The 18511-nt window shown below is 46.5% G+C and overlaps 3 protein-coding genes across 6 annotated transcripts; 1 reads left to right on the forward strand and 2 right to left on the reverse strand.

Moving 5' to 3' along the window:
• Window positions 1–184: 184 nt before the first annotated feature.
• CMC4 (C-X9-C motif containing 4) lies at window positions 185–10337 on the reverse strand. 3 transcript variants are annotated; one of them, XM_082488177.1, is made up of 4 exons: window positions 10320–10337; window positions 9824–9879; window positions 4581–4648; window positions 185–1234 (listed from the first exon to the last, which is right to left on the reverse strand). In XM_082488177.1, exons 3-4 carry the CDS (start codon window positions 4636–4638, stop codon window positions 1065–1067), a joined length of 228 nt encoding a protein of 75 aa, XP_082344303.1. In that variant the 5' UTR covers window positions 4639–4648; window positions 9824–9879; window positions 10320–10337; the 3' UTR covers window positions 185–1064. The 3 variants fall into 3 exon arrangements, with proteins under 3 accessions (XP_082344303.1, XP_082344304.1, XP_082344305.1); XM_082488178.1 differs by lacking the exons at window positions 9824–9879; window positions 10320–10337 and adding an exon at window positions 5887–5938; XM_082488179.1 differs by lacking the exons at window positions 9824–9879; window positions 10320–10337 and adding an exon at window positions 5623–5633.
• MTCP1 (mature T cell proliferation 1) lies at window positions 5904–6475 on the reverse strand. The gene is made up of 2 exons (XM_082488180.1): window positions 6365–6475; window positions 5904–6263 (listed from the first exon to the last, which is right to left on the reverse strand). Exons 1-2 carry the CDS (start codon window positions 6470–6472, stop codon window positions 6048–6050), a joined length of 324 nt encoding a protein of 107 aa, XP_082344306.1. The 5' UTR covers window positions 6473–6475; the 3' UTR covers window positions 5904–6047.
• A 437-nt stretch (window positions 10338–10774) lies between the features above and the next one.
• On the forward strand, window positions 10775–17100 carry BRCC3 (BRCA1/BRCA2-containing complex subunit 3). 2 transcript variants are annotated; one of them, XM_082488021.1, is made up of 8 exons: window positions 10775–10890; window positions 11426–11545; window positions 12176–12263; window positions 12964–13052; window positions 13666–13721; window positions 14316–14447; window positions 15018–15061; window positions 16004–17100. In XM_082488021.1, exons 1-8 carry the CDS (start codon window positions 10786–10788, stop codon window positions 16153–16155), a joined length of 786 nt encoding a protein of 261 aa, XP_082344147.1. In that variant the 5' UTR covers window positions 10775–10785; the 3' UTR covers window positions 16156–17100. The 2 variants fall into 2 exon arrangements, with proteins under 2 accessions (XP_082344147.1, XP_082344146.1); XM_082488020.1 differs by lacking the exon at window positions 15018–15061.
• Window positions 17101–18511: the final 1411 nt, after the last annotated feature.

Consider the following 18511-nt stretch of genomic DNA (forward strand, 5'->3'; position numbering starts at 1 on the left):
GCCTGGACTCCTGCTACAGGGGATGGAGAGACTTAGGCAGCTCTGAAGGGTGATGCAGGAACCTGTCTACTGAGCTCTTCCTACAGGTCACAGGAAATTCTGCTGCACATGTGAGAACTTCTGAAAAGCCATCTCTCCCTGGGGTCCAGACACAGCCGGGCTGTGAGTGAGTCTGAAATACTGTGTTGAAAGCGAGTACCTACAACTGCTTGTTCAGTAAGCAGCACCTAAATCAGTTCTTGGATCTAGCCCAGGGCTTTGTGACAGGCCTCTGGGTACCAGCGGGTTGAATTACGCTGGGTTCGTAACATATTGCTTAAAGGTGTTCAATTATACATAAATTTATAAATTTTATATCAACAGTCAGATCTTTCAAATGAATATTGCTTTTTTTAAAAAAATCCTATTCCTGTAGCAATCCCTGAAATAATGTTCCTGTAACATCTTTGTCATGCAAATAGCAGCGTGTAGGCAATTCAAATATAAAGTAACCAAAAGTCTGCCCAGTGGGAAAGTGAGGCACTTAGGCAAAGTGACTTGTAGTCACTCGTGATCTATGCAAGACCTAGGAACAATCCCCAGACCTGATTCCCATTCTTGAGCTTGAGCCACTGGACAGGCAAATGTTGTCTGGAACTACTGCATGATGGCAGCAATATCTTTGCTGTGTCAAAATGGGCTTGTTTCATGTGTCACGCTTAAACTCACTCACTCTTCTGAGCTCATTTCCTGTACCTCCCGCTCCATATGCCAGAATAACTTGGTTCCAGTTCTCTGCTTTGAGCGCAAGGATGGATTAGAGTAAGGTAAGCATTCTAAAAACATCAAGTTGACTTTTCACAGACACAGGTGCAATGCAAAGACAATGTAGATGATGTTTTGGTACAGAAAATAAAGTCTGTTAACCAGGCCATCTGTTGGTACTGCATTATACTTTTTGGTGTGCCGGATGGTGTGTTCTAGGAGCAATCTGGCTTTCCTGAAAGTCTAAAGAAGGCTTGAAAAAACACACACGAGCTCTGCAGGTGAGTCCATGCTCTGGTACCTGCTGGAGCTGCACTGTGTTACTGAGGTGGTCGGGGAATTCCTTCTGAAGTCGCTTTAAACTTTTCTCTCTCCCTTTCTTCTTTCTCAAACCCTGAACAACAGACGGATCTGCCCTTGGGGTATCGGGCACAGCACTTCCGCATTTCCTGAAGCACGGTTTCACACATAGACTCCACGTAGTTGTTCACTGGAAAATAAGAAGGAGACACTAAGTCTGCAGAGGGGAACAGGTTTTGTCCCCGGAGGGGACACATCTAGCCCAGCCCTACAGCTGCTGGGCAGCATGTTTCTCTGAAAAGCAAGAGCGCTTACAAGCATTTCATTGCTTTCTCTGCTCTACAATCTCTCTAGTTCCAGCTATCTAAAGCCATGCAAAGGCAGCTTTGCTGTTGTGGATGGGAGCATCTTCAGTCCCCGAGTTTTGGAACTATCACATCTCACTACAGGAAGAATGAGGTTTCCTTTATTGCTGCCCTTCAATCCTTACTTTCTTTAGCCTTTTAAGTGCTTTTAAGCTGGATCTTGTCATCCATGGTCTTCAACCCAGCTGCTGTGTCACTGTAAGGTTCACAGCTGAGTGTAAATATAAGAGCATCCAAAGAGGACTTGGTATAAACGGGGACGTGTGCACTTTTCAGCAGTGTGGGGTTTGTAAAAGGAAGGGGTGAGGAGCGTGACTGCCAACCTCCTACCGGTGGCCTGTTGTGGGCAGGCTGCAGCTTTGCAGCGTAACCAGAGCAGGCAGCACGCTAGCAGGAGTGCTTAGCCAGACGCCAGCAGCTGAATCCAACTGCACAGAGCCAGTGACACAACCACCTTCCACACAAAGGTCTCACCTCTAGCTCAGGCTGTCCCTTAGCCACATACATTACTTTACCTCCTCTTACTTTCCTTCCTAGGCTTCTCCTCTTGGACACTGCCAGAGCTGGGACACGGGGTTAAACAAGCTCCTAGCCTGATCTGGGATGACTGGGCTCACAGCTTAGTGCACGGCACAGCTACGCCCACCTCTGTACTTTCTCCATATTGCCTTTGTTTCAGGCTGGGAGAGATTTCACTGCACCGGCAGGTTCAGGCACTGCAGGACACAGGTGATTTGTCCAGCAGCCTTTCTGCCCTAGCGCTTTGCCGGCTGCCACTGTTGGCTGAGGTGGCAAAGCCCACAACGCTCTGCAGGGTGGCCACCAGGCTCCTGGAGAGAAGCCCTGCAGGTACGTGAGCAGACTGAGTGTGTGGCTTGAATTGATAACTACCCGCCTGTCTGCATAGAAGCGCAGGGCGTGCAGAGCTACCCGCGCTGCTTTGGATGAGCTACGCAACCACTACACAGCTGCACTCACCTCTGCACCCGCCACTGATCATTAAAAGACTAAAAGAAGCAACAAAAACCCAATGGGAGACAAGCACGGCACCCACTGGAGAGCACGGAAAGCAGCAGTGAAAGCCTTCTGGTTAACGAGGAAGCCAGCCCACTCTGATCGCTGGGCTGAGCTCCCTAACTGGGTCAGTGAGTGACCTGTAACACAAGCACAGAGGTCACCCCTGAGAAAAAGGTTATGGTGATGTTACTGCTTTGTGCAAGCTGGCAGCCAAGGAGGCATGTCAGGCCCTTGGAGAGGAGAGCTAATCTCTTTCTGCCATAACCTGCCAATGATGAGGGCTCCAAGGCTCTCCTAACTGTTCCTCTGCCTGTGCAGGTTTGTTTCTAAAACTACAGCTACATATAGGCACACCCTGCTATCTGCCAGGGAGGCATTCCTGAAAAGCACAAGGTTAGTCATACAATGGGTAGCAAAACACAAACGAGATTTACAGTGGGCATTCAGTCTCACAGAGGAAGCAGACAAGATCTTTTGGAACAATGACCCACTACAAAACCAGTCTTTGAAAAGCCAGCATCTCCCAAAGGTCCCGCTTCTGCTCTCCATCTTCTGCATGGTGTATACTGTCTCTGCATATTTGTCACTTAAGGCTCTGTATACATCCTCTATTGCATTAATTCTTACAGGGAAAAATTGTTTTGCTGTCTGTCAACTCAGCTGCTTCATCTGTGCGACTCAGACAACTCCACAGCAGGATAATACCTGAATAACAGCTCCAAAATGATAGCTAGAAAAGCGGTGGACAGAGGAGTGTGCGTGTAGCAGTCAAAGAGCTGCTTTGCTAACACTTAACCATTCAGATCAAATCCGTACAAAACCTACACAGGTAAAACACTTGGAATAACTTCTGTGAATGTTACAGAAAGAACATTGTCACAGATAGGACCAAAACAGGGTCAAACATTAGCTTTTAAGCGCAGTTACTCTGGGGAGAGAAGGCAGCCCTTCATGGGAGAATGCTCCAAATCATGGAAACAGTAAAAAGTAGTATGTAGACAAAATTCTGGGGGCATGTAGAAGGGGTTGTTTGAGCCCTTGCTTTGAGCTGAACACAGCTTCCAAAAAACAATCCTGGGAAAGACAGACCTACCAATAACTGACTACTGCTTTTCCCTACTTTTTCCCAGATGCTTTTCCTCCTATGCTCCTCCCCAGCCACCCGGGTGGTTGTGTTACCTGCAGATTGCAATCACTGTTTGCTGCAGCCTGCAAAGCCATCCCTCTACTTCCCCAGCAGGACACTCTCCACCCTCCCTGCTACATTTTAGCTAACCTGCTTGTAGTCTGCAAATAAATTAAAGGCAGAAATGAGTTGCTGTGAAAAAGGCCTGGCTGATCTTAGCTGTGGCATTGCCTTGTCATCCCTGGGCTATAACACCAGGAGTTATCCCCACGAGAAGCTCAGAGCATGCTGGCTACGGGCTCCACCAGGTGAGTTAGGAAGAACTCTTTCCCATATGGCTGAGCTGCCTTGGCACAGAGAAATGTTTTCTCATATTCATTCCATAAGGCAAATCCTTTCCCAAGAAGCAATCAAAATTTTTAAAAAATATTGTCCTCTGCAAGTAACAAGCCTGCTCTCCCCAGCTCAGGCTCCCAAAACACATTATCACATAATCTCCCTCACACCTACAAATATTTAACTAATACAAAAGAGCTGTTAAAGGTCTCCAGGGGGAGACCATCTCACACCGTGAGGCCAGATCACATATACCTAACCCATTCCTGACAGACACCTGACTGACCTGCTCTTAAAATACCACTGGAGCTAGAAGCTCTGCAGTCTTCTCATACAATCCACCCACTACCCACTCTGTAAGAGAGCTTATTATAATGTCTAGCTCTCCCCGCCTACAGCTGAGTCCCAAGACAACACATGGGATCTTACTACCAGCACAGAGAACACTCCGAAATAAGCACAACACTACTGTTACAAACACTGTTTTGTACTAATGGTGTCTCGTTATTTAAAATCAAGCACAAGGGAATTCTATTAAGATCAGACATTATAATTTTGTTTGCTTTGCAACCAGGGGATGCTAATGTGCTTGCTTTCTTCCTTTTCAAGGTGCAAAGAGAACAGGGATAAGTTAAAAGAATTAAGTTCCACCAAAACTCAAGACACCAAAAAGACAAAATGACACTTGGTACCTTGCAAGCATTTCTGTATTTCACAGGCTTGTTTCTGGCAGGGATCCTTCTGGGACATGTTCAGAGAACTAAAATGATAGGAAAATGTTACTGTAGAAACAACCTGCTTTTCAGCAGGTGGGGGGGGGGGAGGGGGAGAGGGGGGAACAAGACACTGTCTTAAAGCCAAGGCCAATTTCCCTCTCTGTCACAGACAGTTCAGAAAACATCTATCGCTGCTTGCAGATGCCTGCCAACACACACAAGAATTCTGTCTGGCTAAAGGATGATAACGTGGATAATGAATACGGGAAGTTTTATGTTGCTAGGCTTGAAGGCCTTTCTCTTTTCTCTGGTTCAAAATGTGCCCTTTTCCACTTGGATGCACAAAGATTCCAGCAAAGATTCAAATTAACATGGCTGACTAATTTTTAACAGTGCCGTGCCTCTAGACCTTATACTAAACCATGTATTTGCGTAAAAGCCCTCTCTGTGAGCTACACACAACCAAGGATTTGGTGTTAGTCATATAATTGCAGCTGGAGGAGGCATTTAAAAAAACAACCAAACAAAACAACTTAGTTGTGTATGTCCCATAAAGACAACAAGGAGGGCTTTTGGTTTTGTTCGAGGATAATGTCTTTTGGAAATCCTGCCCCCCCAAAAAAAAACCCAAAACGAAACCCCAAACACAGACTGCAGGACAGCTCCATCTTGTTCAAATCCCTAGAAAGCGAGATTTCAGACACTCAATTTGACTTTCTGCAGCTGTGACACCTGTAACTGTGATCTTCCGTGAGAGACCAAAAGACAAGCAATAACCGGTGGTACTAGTAGTTGGATGGGAGACCTCTACAGGAAAGCACCGCTGTTGCCGAAAGCGGTGGTGGGACTTCAGCTCCCTCTGAGCCACAGTTTAGCTCCTGCCCCTGCCCAGAGCTAGGGAGGTGCTGCCTTTCAAATTTCTGATAATTCACCAGCCCACAGCACTTTTCAATATCGCTAGGGCGTTATTTCCAGCATCCTGGCCAAACTCCACTTGGGGCAATTACATTCTGCCTACCTAGAACTCCCCCTGATGTTTCACTTGGACACAATACTCCTCTTCACTGCCTGTCCTACACTCTTGTGTGATGTTGCTGTGTGTTGTTTAACTGCTTCCACCTCAGAGGTGGCTGCATTTCAGTGGAGAGAGAATCATTTATTGTACAAAATATACAACGACATCTTCCTAGAGCCACTGCTCCTGAAAGACAAAAATTCATATTAAAGAATGACTGGGAATAAACAGAGCACAGTACAAAGCAGGGGTAATGTCTACACATACCAGATTAATCACCAGGCACGAGTTTAAGCAGCAGTTCTTCAACACCACCAAGCTGTAAGCGACAAGGAAAAGTTCAATACGTCTACAGTTAACTGTGGCTGAGCTAATGGACTTCAACAAAATAACAGTCCTTTGCCGTCCCTCAAGGATCTCAAATGACTTCACAAACAGGCATGACTATGGTCTATTGTTGCCACCATCCTTACCATGAGATGGTGCTCTATCTCCCAAACGCGAGAGTTACTATCCCTGTACTGCTCACCCTGGGACAGCTGCCACATATGAGGCAGCCGGGATGGGGGGAGCTGGCTGGGTCGCAGCGCCTCACCCAGGGGAACCTGAACTCTTTGGATCCGAGCCCTCAGCATACCTTCCTCCTGGGGGAAAGTAACAAAAACAGCAGGCAGTTACTGGCAATGCAGTAGAGGCACCTGCAATAGCAAAGCTACAATCACTGGGAAGCTCAAAGGACACTTGCCTCTTCCGCAGCCACAAGCCACGTTTTGCGGTGCTCGTCGCAGTAAACACCTACGCGTCGCACCCACAGTCGGACAGGAGGAGCGCCAGCATGCCCTCCTTCTGCCATTCCCTCAGTCACTTCAGGATGCTCCCGTTAGGTGGACGGCATCAACCCGCAGGATGCAGGCATGGTCTCTTTAGCTCTGAATACATTCACGGAGAAAGCTCTCAGACCTGAAAGGCACCTCTGGGTGGCGTCTGACTTATTGTATGTGATGCTATGTGCTGAAATGTCCCTAAAAGTCAGCTCGGGAAACTAAGGTGGTGTCTAAGTGAACGGAAATTTCGTGACAAGTTGTACACAGGGACATGCGTGCTGTATGGCGCTTGTAAGGCATTCTGGGGTAAAAGGTGCTATTGGTACAAAGTTAAACCCTGTGAATATTGGCTTTGCTTATTCCACTAACAGTCCTATTAACAGTCTTTGTGTAAATTAGGGGGGGGGGAGGGGGGAGAAAAAGAAAAAAGTGATTTACACAGGAGTTCCGTGGCTAAGGATGGTCTAAATCCCAAAAAGCAAAACTTGTGACAAGAGGTGAAATTAGCTTAACAAGAACGAAGATCAGTCTGGAGACAAAGCATGAAACTCCATATGCGCGACTCTCATATTTGGAACTTGCAGAGCTGTCATTGTGAAGGGTCCTTCGTCTCATCTCTCAAGTGGACGGCGGCATTGTCCATTCGTACACAAGCTTCTCGTGAATAGCTCTTGTGACTTTGCGTAGTTCGGCTTTTAGATGGTTACAGAGAGCCACCGATATCAGCAGGGGCAAAGGAATTTTGGACATTGAGGTGGTTCTTCCTACTAGAATTTTTGTTTAACAGCAAGTTTATCTGTACATGAGTTAGAGCAAGCTGAGCCATTAGCAAATGAAGGTCAGGGGAAATGATTCTCTCTTTGAACCCTAGAAGAGGTAATCAAAATGGTACAGACAGTCTTCATTCTTTATCTAGGTTTAAAGTAGAACAGAATTAAGCTGTAATACATATAACATCCTCCTGCTATGAAGCAGATGCAATATTCCTATCCCAGTGAAACACAGTGGTCTTCTGAGAACTTGTAAAGTTATAAGGCATATTTCAGACAGGAGCAAGAAAATCTGGGTACAAAATAAAGCAGGGAAAGTCAGGGAGAGAAAAAAAATATTACACATTGGGGTACATATATAACAGGAAATACATTTCCATGTTGCCTTCTGTATCTTACATCAGCGCTTCTCTACCTTTTGAATCAAAGGATCACTTAGGCTTTTTGAAAACAAAACACCAACCACGGATCAGCCTGAACAGCACTGTCACAGTATTTTAATTTCTAACAAAGAAAACTTTGAATGTTCTTTTATTATTTCTTTTTCTCCCATTCTGTTTGTTTCCTTGCTTGACATGTGGGAATGTGTATGTGCATTATAAAAAGCACCACTGTTCTGAAGACCATCCTGTGATGTGGTACAGCCATTCCAAGCAATGCCCTAGCAGCTGGATCGCTGGCATTTAGAGGAATGTGACAGCAGACTGACAAGCCTCACAAGAATAAGCTATGAGGGTTAAAGGGACATTTCTTTAAGTCCTGTTCATTCTACCTTACCCTAAGTCACTTTAAAAATTTAAGCCCATGTGTGGAAATCACTTTGCCCAACAGCGAAATGCGGCAATCGTCACTGCTCATTTTCAGTCAGCTGAATGTAATCACCCAGGTTGGAATTTGGCCAGGATACTCTCCTACTCTGCAGTAAACTGCCAAAAGCTCCATCATGACCAAAAACGTTCAAGAACTTGCTTTTATACCCCGTTCAAAGCTTGAATTTCTACAGCTTGTCATGCCCAGAACCAGAAGACTCAAGACTGACTTCAGTATTGGAAAAATATTACTTGGTAAGTAAACACTATTTCCTACAGCAAGTAAACTCTCCTGGAAGGTCTCCTATCCAAATACTAACCCGGTTCAGTCTTGCTGAACACCAGGTAGGAGGACTAAAGCACAACATGTATGTTTGTGTTTATTGTGTATGAACATGGTAGTAATGATAGGTACAGGACCGACAGAATAAGGTCTCATGCAGAGGACACTGTGCAGAATGGGCAGCGGTTAACATGTGTTTTCACCCTTTGCCCCACTAATTCGTCCCAAACTTCCGCTGAACTCCATATCTCTGAGTTCAGTTGCCAAAGTTCAAAAGCCCAGTCTGGCCTCTCTGTTCAACAGCCTCTAAGACTGTTATGATGGTGCCCAGTTAGTGCCACAAATAAAATCTTGAGGTCAGGCAAAACCGTCAATTGGGTTTGAAGTAAGACAGGTCTGTCTTTAGTGCTCAAACATACAAAAGAAACAGGCGATTTGAAAAAGCATGCGCTTAGACATTTGCACCTGAAACTATAAGAAGGGAAAAACATATACAATTCCTATTTTTGCAGATTTTATCAGAAAGCAATAAAAAAGCCTGAAGGAAGACATGGGTGAAAGGAGAAGTAAGCTTACTTATATTTAAAACAAGTTGTAAAACCTGTTTCTTATATTGCTTGCTTTATAATCTATTAAAAAAAAACCAAACAACTACATCCAACAAAACTCCAATCAGCTTAAATTTGCAGGATTGCAGCGTCACCCTTTGACACAGATTTTAATGTTCCCATCAACATAATTGCAGAGGTCTGAGCTGCTTAAGGTACTGATTTGGGGAGATTTAAAGCCCAGTCCCCACAGACGGGAACAAGACTTGCAGGTATTCTGTCCATTCTGTCTATTCAGTATCAGGCACTAGAGGTTTAATGCTGTTCTGGGACCTGGGTGGATTTCTGAGCCATATAATATATGAATAAATGTGAAAATGGCCAGGAGGAGGACTACATCTTGTGGTGAAGACAATTTATTTGCTTTTAAACTGGGTACATTAAAATATTTACGAAAACAGTGAAAGAAATTGCTCCAGCTGCTGCTTGGACCATCCCCAGAGCTGGAGCTCAGCATGCTGAACAAACTACACTCTTTGTTACCTTCTATTTTAAAAGGGGGCTGGGTCAGATTGTTAGAAGAGTTCAGCTGTCATTTAGGAGCCAAGGAAAAGAAAAAACGATGCTACGGCTCAGTCAACTGGGCACAATGCTTTGCTAACACGGCTACACAGCTTCTGGACCAAGGCTGGCCAGTTAGGCCTTCTGGTGGAGAGCGTGCAGCTGCCTGCACACCTCTGTGCGTGCAGCCTTCGGGGAGCTAAAAGGCAGCTGAGCTTTCCTGAAAAACCCAGCCCGTGTCTTGCAACAAGTCAGGGATCAGATGAGCTGTCTGCTGATGTAAGAGCATGTTGACTCACTCTAAAGCTTCTTCTTGGGGGTTTGGACTCTACTCTGCCTGGAGCACTCGCCCCGAGCAAGACTCCACGCTCCACTCTGCCCAACCTACTGAGGGGTAGCAGATGCTCACCGACCAGCCGGGGCTGTCCAGCAGTTTGGGGAGGGAAGGTCTAGCTTTGGTAGGATCTGAAGAAACAGGAAGACAAAAAAAAAAAAAAAAGAAAAAAAAGAAAATATGGACATAGTGTAGGGGTGTGGAGGGAGCCCCGGAGGAGGAAGGGGAGGCCGAGGAGAGGGGTGCGGGGGCCGGGCATGGTGAAGGGCCGGCCGCCCATGGGGTGCGGGATGCGGTGCGGCCGAGGGGAGCAGGGAGGGCAGGATGGGCAGGGGGCGTGGGACCGGTGCGGCCAGCGGGCCGGGCCGGCCGTGGCGAGGAGGAGGCGGGAAGGGCCGGGGAGGCCCGGCCGCCGCGGCGGGGGGAAGAGGGCGCAGCACATCTCCATAGCAACCGCCTCCCACCCGGGCCGGGCCTGCGGGGCTCGGCGGCCGCCCCTCGGCGTAAGACGGCACCAGGCGGAGCAGGAGGCGCCGGGCCGGGTCCCTCGGGCCGCCCACCCGTGACCTACCTGCAGCCCCGCGCCAGGTGACAGCCAGCGCCGTGTGCACCGAGCAAAGCCTTCCCCCGCCCTCCCCTGTGACCCCGCAGCCTCCCCCCGGCTGCTCGCAGGCCCCAATTGCCGGCCCGCAGCGGAGCCCCGCCCCGAGCCGGGTCGGGCCGCGCCGCCCCGCCCGTCCCCCCTCCGCTCCGCTCCGCCACCCGCACCGCCCCGTCCCGCCTCGTCCCGCCCCGCCGCGCCGCTGGCGGCGGCTGCAGCGCGGAACCCCGGTGCCGCCGCTCGCGTGGGCGACACGGCGCTTCCGCCGCGCCGCACCGGTCCGGAAGCTAGGCGACACCTTAGCCGCGCCGGTTGGCTGGAAGGGCCGGGCAGCCCTGCTGGGATTGGTCCCGCTGCCGAGGGCGGGCGGGGGAAGTGGGGCTTGTCCCCGCCTACTTCCGGGGGTGGTGGGGGAAGACGGGCGGGTAGCGGCAAGATGGCGGTGCAGGCGGTGCACTTGGAGGCTGATGCCTTCCTGGTGTGCCTTAACCACGCGCTGAGCACCGAGAAGGAGGAGGTCATGGGGCTCTGCATCGGCGAGGTACCGGGGCTGGGCGGGGCTGTCCTGGGAAGGAGGTGCTGCCCAGGTAGGGCTCATGGCCTGCGTCGGTGCGGGCCATGGGAGAGCGGTGTGCGGGTTCTTACCTTCCGAGCGGGGCTCGGTTGCCGTGGCAGAGAGCGTTGTACAGGCCTGCGTGCGGGTGGTTCCCCGGCAGAGACGTGCCGCTGCGCCTTCGGCCCCCCTCTCCGCTCCTGGCTAGTGCCGAGTCATAGTTCCCGCCGCTGTGAAAGTCAAAGCTTATAGTCAGGCAAGCTTCCCACCTGCACGCCGGGCTGTACTCCCATCACAGAATCGTAGAATGATTTCGGTTAGAGGGGACCTTAAGGATCATATAGTTCCAACTCCCCTGCTATGGGCTGGGATACCTTCCACTAGACCAGGTTGCTCAAAGCCCTATCCGGCCTGGCCTTGTTGCGTACTTTTTCCCTATTGAAGGTACAGGAGCCAGCCTTGACTTGAGGGTGGGTATGTCTTTAGCAGAGGAATGATCGATTTTTCCCTTCTGTGTCATTAGGTTGACACCAGCCGTATTGTTCATATCCATTCTGTGATCATCCTGCGCCGCTCCGATAAGAGAAAAGACCGTGTGGAGATTTCTCCAGAGCAGCTTTCAGCTGCTTCTACTGAAGCAGAGATATCCTTTAGTAGATACAGCAGCAGATTTGCCAGTGAAGTGGTTTACCTCAGGCCTCTTTTTATGTGCTGTGTTTTAGACTTGTTCTAGTTGGCTTGAAGTTGTCTGCTGCTTCCCTCCTACAACTGTTCAGTTTGGAGTGTGCTGGCTGTTGCCGTTGTCTGGAGTCTTTGTTGGTTCCAGCGTTTGCAGTGGAATTTTGCTATATCTGCTTTTTATAATTTCTTTGTATTTGGTCACAAGTAAAATTGAAGTATGTTTTTGGCGGGAGGGTAGCAGTTCAGCAGGGAGACTAAAAAAATGAAAGGTTGACAAGTCTCTTTCCAAGTGTGGTGCACTGGAGAGCCTTTTCCCTACATACACTTAAGGATGCTGTTTTGGACAGCTTGCTGCCATGTCGCTTACTGCCATGCGCAAATAAAATCCAATTTGCTTCTGCAGCAGTGGCATCCTGTTGGTGCTGGGGAAGAGGCTTCCATCAGCTTCCTGCTGTGTGTCTTGTCACCTTTCTAAAGGGATCTGGAATTCTGTTGACTGATGAGGAACTCTTTGAAAATCTGTCAGTTTTCCTTGTACAAAAAACTTCTTCCATTTGCTCTATTGGTTTCAAAAGCACCTTGACTCACACACAGGTTGGCTGAAATGACAGGACGGCCCATGAGAGTTGTGGGCTGGTATCACTCCCATCCTCATATTACTGTCTGGCCATCGCATGTCGGTAAGAGCAGTCTTGGTCTAGGTTTTGTGTGAAAAGTCACAGCTCGCTAATTGTATTATTCAATTTACTGGATTTTCAGAGCTAAACATGCCAACTATCAAAGTTTGGTTTCTCAGACATCCTCTAGTAGATTGTCTGGGTGGGTGTCAGGAACCTCTGCCAGTATAGCCACATTCCTGTCTGTGTGCTCCAGGTGCTCAAACGGTACGTGACTCAGTAGTCACAGATCAGCTACTACTAGTACTGCTGTTCTTCCAGACGGGAAAACTAGACCTAGGATGTTGGGAATAGTAAAAAAAAAAAAAAAAAAAAAAAAGGCTGTGAGAATCTGTGATACCTGGAAGAGTGCTGTGATCATTTTTTACACCTGTGAGTATTAATGCAAACACGAAAACTTTTTTGTAAGAAGTGCATGAGTATATTATACATGTTGGACATTATGGCTCTATAGTGACCCGTGGCACCAGGCTGATGCTAAGATAATTTCTGTGTTTGTTAACTCATCTTTTATTTTTAAGATTTGCTATTTAATTACATTTTAAATTGGATTTTTTTTAAACTTAGTCACCTGGAGTAAGTACTTTAAAATAATGCTTGTGATGTTACCAAATTGCAGGTCACCCTTCAAAAGGTGGCAAATCTTTTTCCAGTCCTTCAGGTGACCAGTGCAGTTCTCATTCTCTTATTTCTTTGTCTGCAGATGTCCGTACACAAGCTATGTATCAGATGATGGACCAAGGTTTTGTAGGGCTTATCTTTTCCTGCTTCATTGAGGACAAAAACACAAAGGTAGGCAACTTAAAAATGGCAATAAACCCTCCAACTGCTCACGAGAAACATCAGCTCCAGGGTAAAGCTGAAATCCTTGGATGCTGTCTGCAAGAAGGGCAGAGCTCTTCTTGGAGCACAGTCAAAGCACGACTTGAATGGTGATGTTTGGATCGTAATCCGAATGACAAAAGAATGAGTTATTAATTACTCTGTGCTGAGCCACAGCCTGGCTCTCCAGCCAGCAGACCTGGGCTGGTACTAGGTTTTCTGGGACTGCATTAGATGGCTGCGGTGTGTGTGTGTGTTGAAATGTGTGAGTACCCTTCAGCTGTTCGGCAGATATAGCTTATTGCACCTTTGTGCTTTTAGCCTCTTTAGGAGATGCTGCTATAGTATGAGATAAGCCAACGGTGGTGTGTCTTGTCTAGGTTTTCCAGGGAGCTTTTTTTATAGTTAATGGATATGTCAGTATCTGCTTGTAAACAGTTCCCGCTATCAGTCAAAGCAAAAAGTATGTATCTCTACAACCTGTTAAAATGCTATTTGAAAGCATATTCTGTTTCCTAAAGGAACGTGTGGGTTTTAGATGATTTTTTGCTCTTGGAATCTGACTTTCTGCTGTCTCTCTTAGACAGGCAGGATTCTCTACACCTGTTTCCAGTCCATTCAGGCCCAGAAGAGCTCAGAGTGAGTACAGCAGAAGAATATTATGTCCACCATCAGGTTGTATTTCATCTGGTCTTTCCTTTCTGGGTTGTCTCAAATAAGTGGCTTCTAGGCTCATCATGAGGAGCAAATATTGTATAGACATGCCTGAACAAGGTCTCCTTACTTCTGCTAATGCGGGCTGCTTGAAGAGAATCTAAGGATTAGGATTGATTAATTTAGCCTAGATAATTCAGTAGGTTAAGATTTGGTGTAGGACACTGTAGTCTGGGTATGAATTTGTGCTGTTGTCCATTGTGTAGAAGTCTCACCCTTTTGCTTGCAACTGTAGAGGTTGAGGCTTCAAGCTTGCATGGTGTAGACTCCCCACCAACTGCACACACACTGTGCATCATATTGTCAGTACAGGCCATCTAGTTGCTTTAGCAGTTTACCATTAAAATTTAAGACAAGTGTGTGGCTATAAAAGGCCTCCATTTGCCTTTCAACTCAGGCATGTGTTCCCAAAAGTAAAACTGCAGCAGTGACATGTGTTGGATAGACTGTTGCAGGTTTGTAGGAGTCCTTTTTCTTTCTCTGCTGCTTTGAAGTTAATCATATCTGATACCCTTTTAGATATGAAAGGATTGAAATTCCTATTCATGTTGTACCCCATGAAACCATTGGGAAAGTGTGTCTGGAATCAGCTGTAGAGCTGCCGAAGATCCTTTGCCAAGAAGAGCAAGACGCCTACAGGAGAATTCACAGGTAACAACACTGGGGCTGCACACCTCTCCAAGACTGTCTTAGCAACAGCAGAACATTAGCAGTATTTAAAGTACCATAACCTTAGCAAGGGTATAGAAAATAAGAAGCATTAGCAGCTGATGTGCCTTTGTAGGAGAACTGGTTGAATACCTTTACACTAAGGAGTTCAAGTTCTCTCAGCCTTGCACACAAGAGCTGAGCGTAACTGCTCCTTTCTTGCAACAAAAAGGGAGCTAGAGTGTCTGTTAGCTAATGGTGGCACTTTAGTGATGTGTCTGTGTGTGACAGTAATTAGTGTTTAACCAGGATAAGAGCACTGAGAAGTAATCTGAAAAATTAGATTAAATATCAGCTTTTTTTTTTTCCCTGCCTCTGGTGCTTAACGCTGATGTTTCTATAATGTAAGCTCTTTGTTATCCTTGTGAATGTACAGGGCTTTAACAAGTGAAGAGGTTTAGATATATCTGCAGTGTCAGTGACTTGTCAGTAGCTGGTTCTGTAGCCTGGGTTTGCCTAATATGCAGTTCACTGCTGTCTTGTCACTAACCTGCATCCTGTTCATTCTCTTAGCCTCACCCATCTAGACTCCGTAACCAAGATCCATAATGGCTCGGGTAAGGCTTCCTTTTTTGCATGCAAGAATCCAGGATGCTTCTTCCAAAGTTAAAACAGTAAAGCCTTGAGCTGGGGTTGGTTTGGCTCTAATTTTGAGGGACAGTAGACCACAGCTGTGTAAAGTCCTCCCTTTGCCATAAAAGGCACTTGTAAATAACTATAAAAGCCCAACGTTTTGTCTTTTTCTTCGTCATACAGTTCATTTCCAATCACAAACACTGTGTAACTCAGAGATTTCCCTGAGACTATTATCTCGTTACACAAAGTCTAGTGGAGGAACAGAATTGTAACTAAACACTTTAAAGGAACACATCAAGGGCTGTAAAATAACCTAATCCTGGGGTTTATGAATGCTGTTATAGCCTTTGGCCTTTGTACAGTTGGTTAAAATTACAACAGACTTTGGGTTTGTTTGGTGTTTTTTGGTTGGTTTTTTGTTGTTAGAACAGCAAGGGGATTTTGGATTTGGTGAGTCTTAAAGTAGTGTCTGACTGATCTATATGCATGCTTGCATCTCCTGGCACTTCTTGTATATTATGTGCATATGACATCTTTGCTTTTGCCAGTGAGACAGGGTAAATCCTAATCATGCTTCTGTTCCAAGATGAATATCCCATTGTCCATTCTCACCTGTTCAATAAATGAGGCATTCTTTGCTTCTGAATTTAGAAATTAATTAGCATCAAGGATGGCTTCCTTGTATGCAGATTTCCAGATTTCTGTCGTCCCCCCCCGGGTGTCTAGAGGTAAGATTGAAATTGCTTGTTTCCCTGTTTAGCAAGCTGCTGATTCTGACTTTTCTGTGGGGATGTCTGGTTGGCTTGGCCAGGATGTTGGAGAATTTCCTTGGATGTCTCTAATGCTCTTGGCTTTGGGGTTGTTGTAGCACACAGAGTCTTTTATGTGTTTGCGCTGGTGTGATATGTTCTTGCTCTTTCCAGTGTTCACAAAGAACCTCTGCAGCCAGATGTCTGCCATCAGCGGGCCACTCCTTCAGTGGCTGGAGGACAGACTAGAGCAGAACAAACAGCGGGTGCAGGAGCTGCAGCGGGAGAAAGAGCAGCTCCTGGAGGAACTAGCTGCTTTAGAGTGAAGGAGGAAATGCAGACCCCTCAGAAAAGAGCCATGGAAAAAACTCTACAAGACCTACTCCTGGCTGAAGAGTGGCCCTACACTGCCTTACAGTGAAAATGCTAGCTGTGCCTCTTCTCTTGCCCCATGCAGCAAAGAGCACTTCTACAGGATAAGGGCTTTATCTGCCCCAGGTTGATGGAAAGCAGAGGTATCTCTCCAGGTGCTACATGATGCAGTACAAGTCTAGCTCAGTGGTGGGGTTGGGCAGCACCTGAAGAGACTTCAGTTCTGGAGGGCACACACCTAGAGAACATGCTGTTTCTCCTTCCCCTATATTTTGACAGAAGTCTTAGCGCTTTACGTATATTCCAGGAGCCTAGAATGGGAGGGTTAGAGGGGAAAAGTGTGTCCCTGCAGTCATATCTGATGCTGCCAACTTCTGCCTTCTTTTAGTAGCTTCAGTTGACCGTGATCTTATATCTAGTAATGTTCTGGATTACTGGTTGTCCACCCAGGCAGGTAAGAGGTGGGAGGGAAGCTTGGGAAGAGACCTGGAAGAACTTTGACATAGGATCTGTGTTCAGCATACTTCAAACCAAATAAAGAATTCCAAAGCCAGAGCTGTTTGGAGTAGAAATGAAACAGATGCTACAGAGTGCTGGTGCCTGCATGTTTTGGACACAGTCTGTATTCTTTTACTTCATGTAATGCTGTTGCATGACCAGCACTGAGGTTCTCTATAAAATGGACTGTTTCTGCTGGCTCAGTGGGAGGAGTGTAGTTCCTTCCTGGAGGGGAAAAGGTTAAGATGCTGAGAACTGAAGAATATGCAAGCCCGTCATTCTTACCTGCTGAAATTAATTGCAGAAATTTCATTAGATTGAAATGGAACAAAATACCTGTTGTTGAACTAATCCTTTAAATGTTCTTGCTGTTGCATTTCAGAGTATCCCACATCACGTTACATTGTCATCTGTGTTCTGTTATGTGAAGTCTGTCTTATGTGAGTGAAGGAACCAACAGCACAGTTAAAACTTCTGTTTCAGCTCCTTGGTTCTAATCTAAATCCTTACACGGTCAAGTAGATAAACACGAGCTGCCTGTGTTACTGCAACTGAGGGTTCTGATATTCCTGACAACTCATTAGCTTGACCGTTGCTTTGGGAGAATGAAAGTAACATAGCTGAGAAAGAGGCACTCCCTTTCCAGTGAATAGCCAATATTGATTAGCAACAGTAAATTGCTATCAGAGCTGGAAGCGCCTTAGCCAGCTTGTTTTTGTCAGACTTCGTTTTTCGGTCTTTCTGCATTAATATTAGCAAAACCCCAAACAGTAGAACTTCTTTTAAGGAAAAAAAAAGTGAGTGTTTTACTTCAAAGTGCTGTAAATAGTATTTTTCTTTAATTAGTTTTGAATGGTCAGTGTCTTTGTTCTGTTGGTTTTGATATTGTTTTGTAATTCAGGTGCTCCTTACCTTGATCTTTGCGGGGAAGGGGGGTGTGTGCCTCACTGCCCCCAGGCTTGATGAGAGCTCTTTGGAGAACCAGGATCTCTGGATTGCCACCCCTCCCTAGGGAGGCTAGGGGCTGTTCCCACTTGAGATCACAGACAGCCCACAGTAGAAAGAAGCTAGTTTGGTTTTGACGCTCTGTCCACTCCCCAAGCAACAAGTTTTGTCCTTTTAGACTCCCAATACTTCATTGGCTGCGGTCCTCATGCTGCCATATGTGGTCTGAGCTCCAGGACAAAGCTGAAATCCTGCATTTGCCCTTGGATGCAGCAAGAAAGGCAGAGCTCTGCTTGGAGCACAGTCAAAGCACGACTAGAATGGTGATGTTTGGATTGTAATCCTGATGACAAAAGAATGAGTTACTAATTCACAACTCAACAGAAGGGTGTCCCTGACAGTTCTGTCTGACCTTTATGTCCTCTATGCAGTAAATAGCCAAGTGTACCTTGCCATTGAATCTCGTTGAACCACTGTTGCATTTATTATCAGACTTTGTTAAATCGTTATTTTCTATCCATGCATTGCTTTTTCTCTCTTACGAGTGAAGTGCATCACTCCTCCTGTGACAAATTGGCATAGTCGGTAGGATGGCAAGTAGTATCACCAATTATTTGAGGCATGGAGTGAATCTCAGTCCCGAATTCTCAGAGGAATGGACTTGTGACAATTGGCATAATTGGGAAGTTGTGGGAGACTACTTAGAAGCAATTAGGGGCCACACAAAGGATGGAAAAGGGAAAGGAGTTACCTGCAAGATGCTAGGTACCTGTTTAGAAGCTGCATAACAAGAAAGGGAGAATAGAAATAGGAAGGAGCAAGACCTAGAGAAAGAAATAGAAGGTAGGAAGGCAACTGAGTTGTTAC

This window comes from Vanellus vanellus, assembly GCF_965231255.1.
Source record: "Vanellus vanellus genome assembly, chromosome: 10".
Lineage (NCBI taxonomy): Eukaryota > Metazoa > Chordata > Aves > Charadriiformes > Charadriidae > Vanellus > Vanellus vanellus.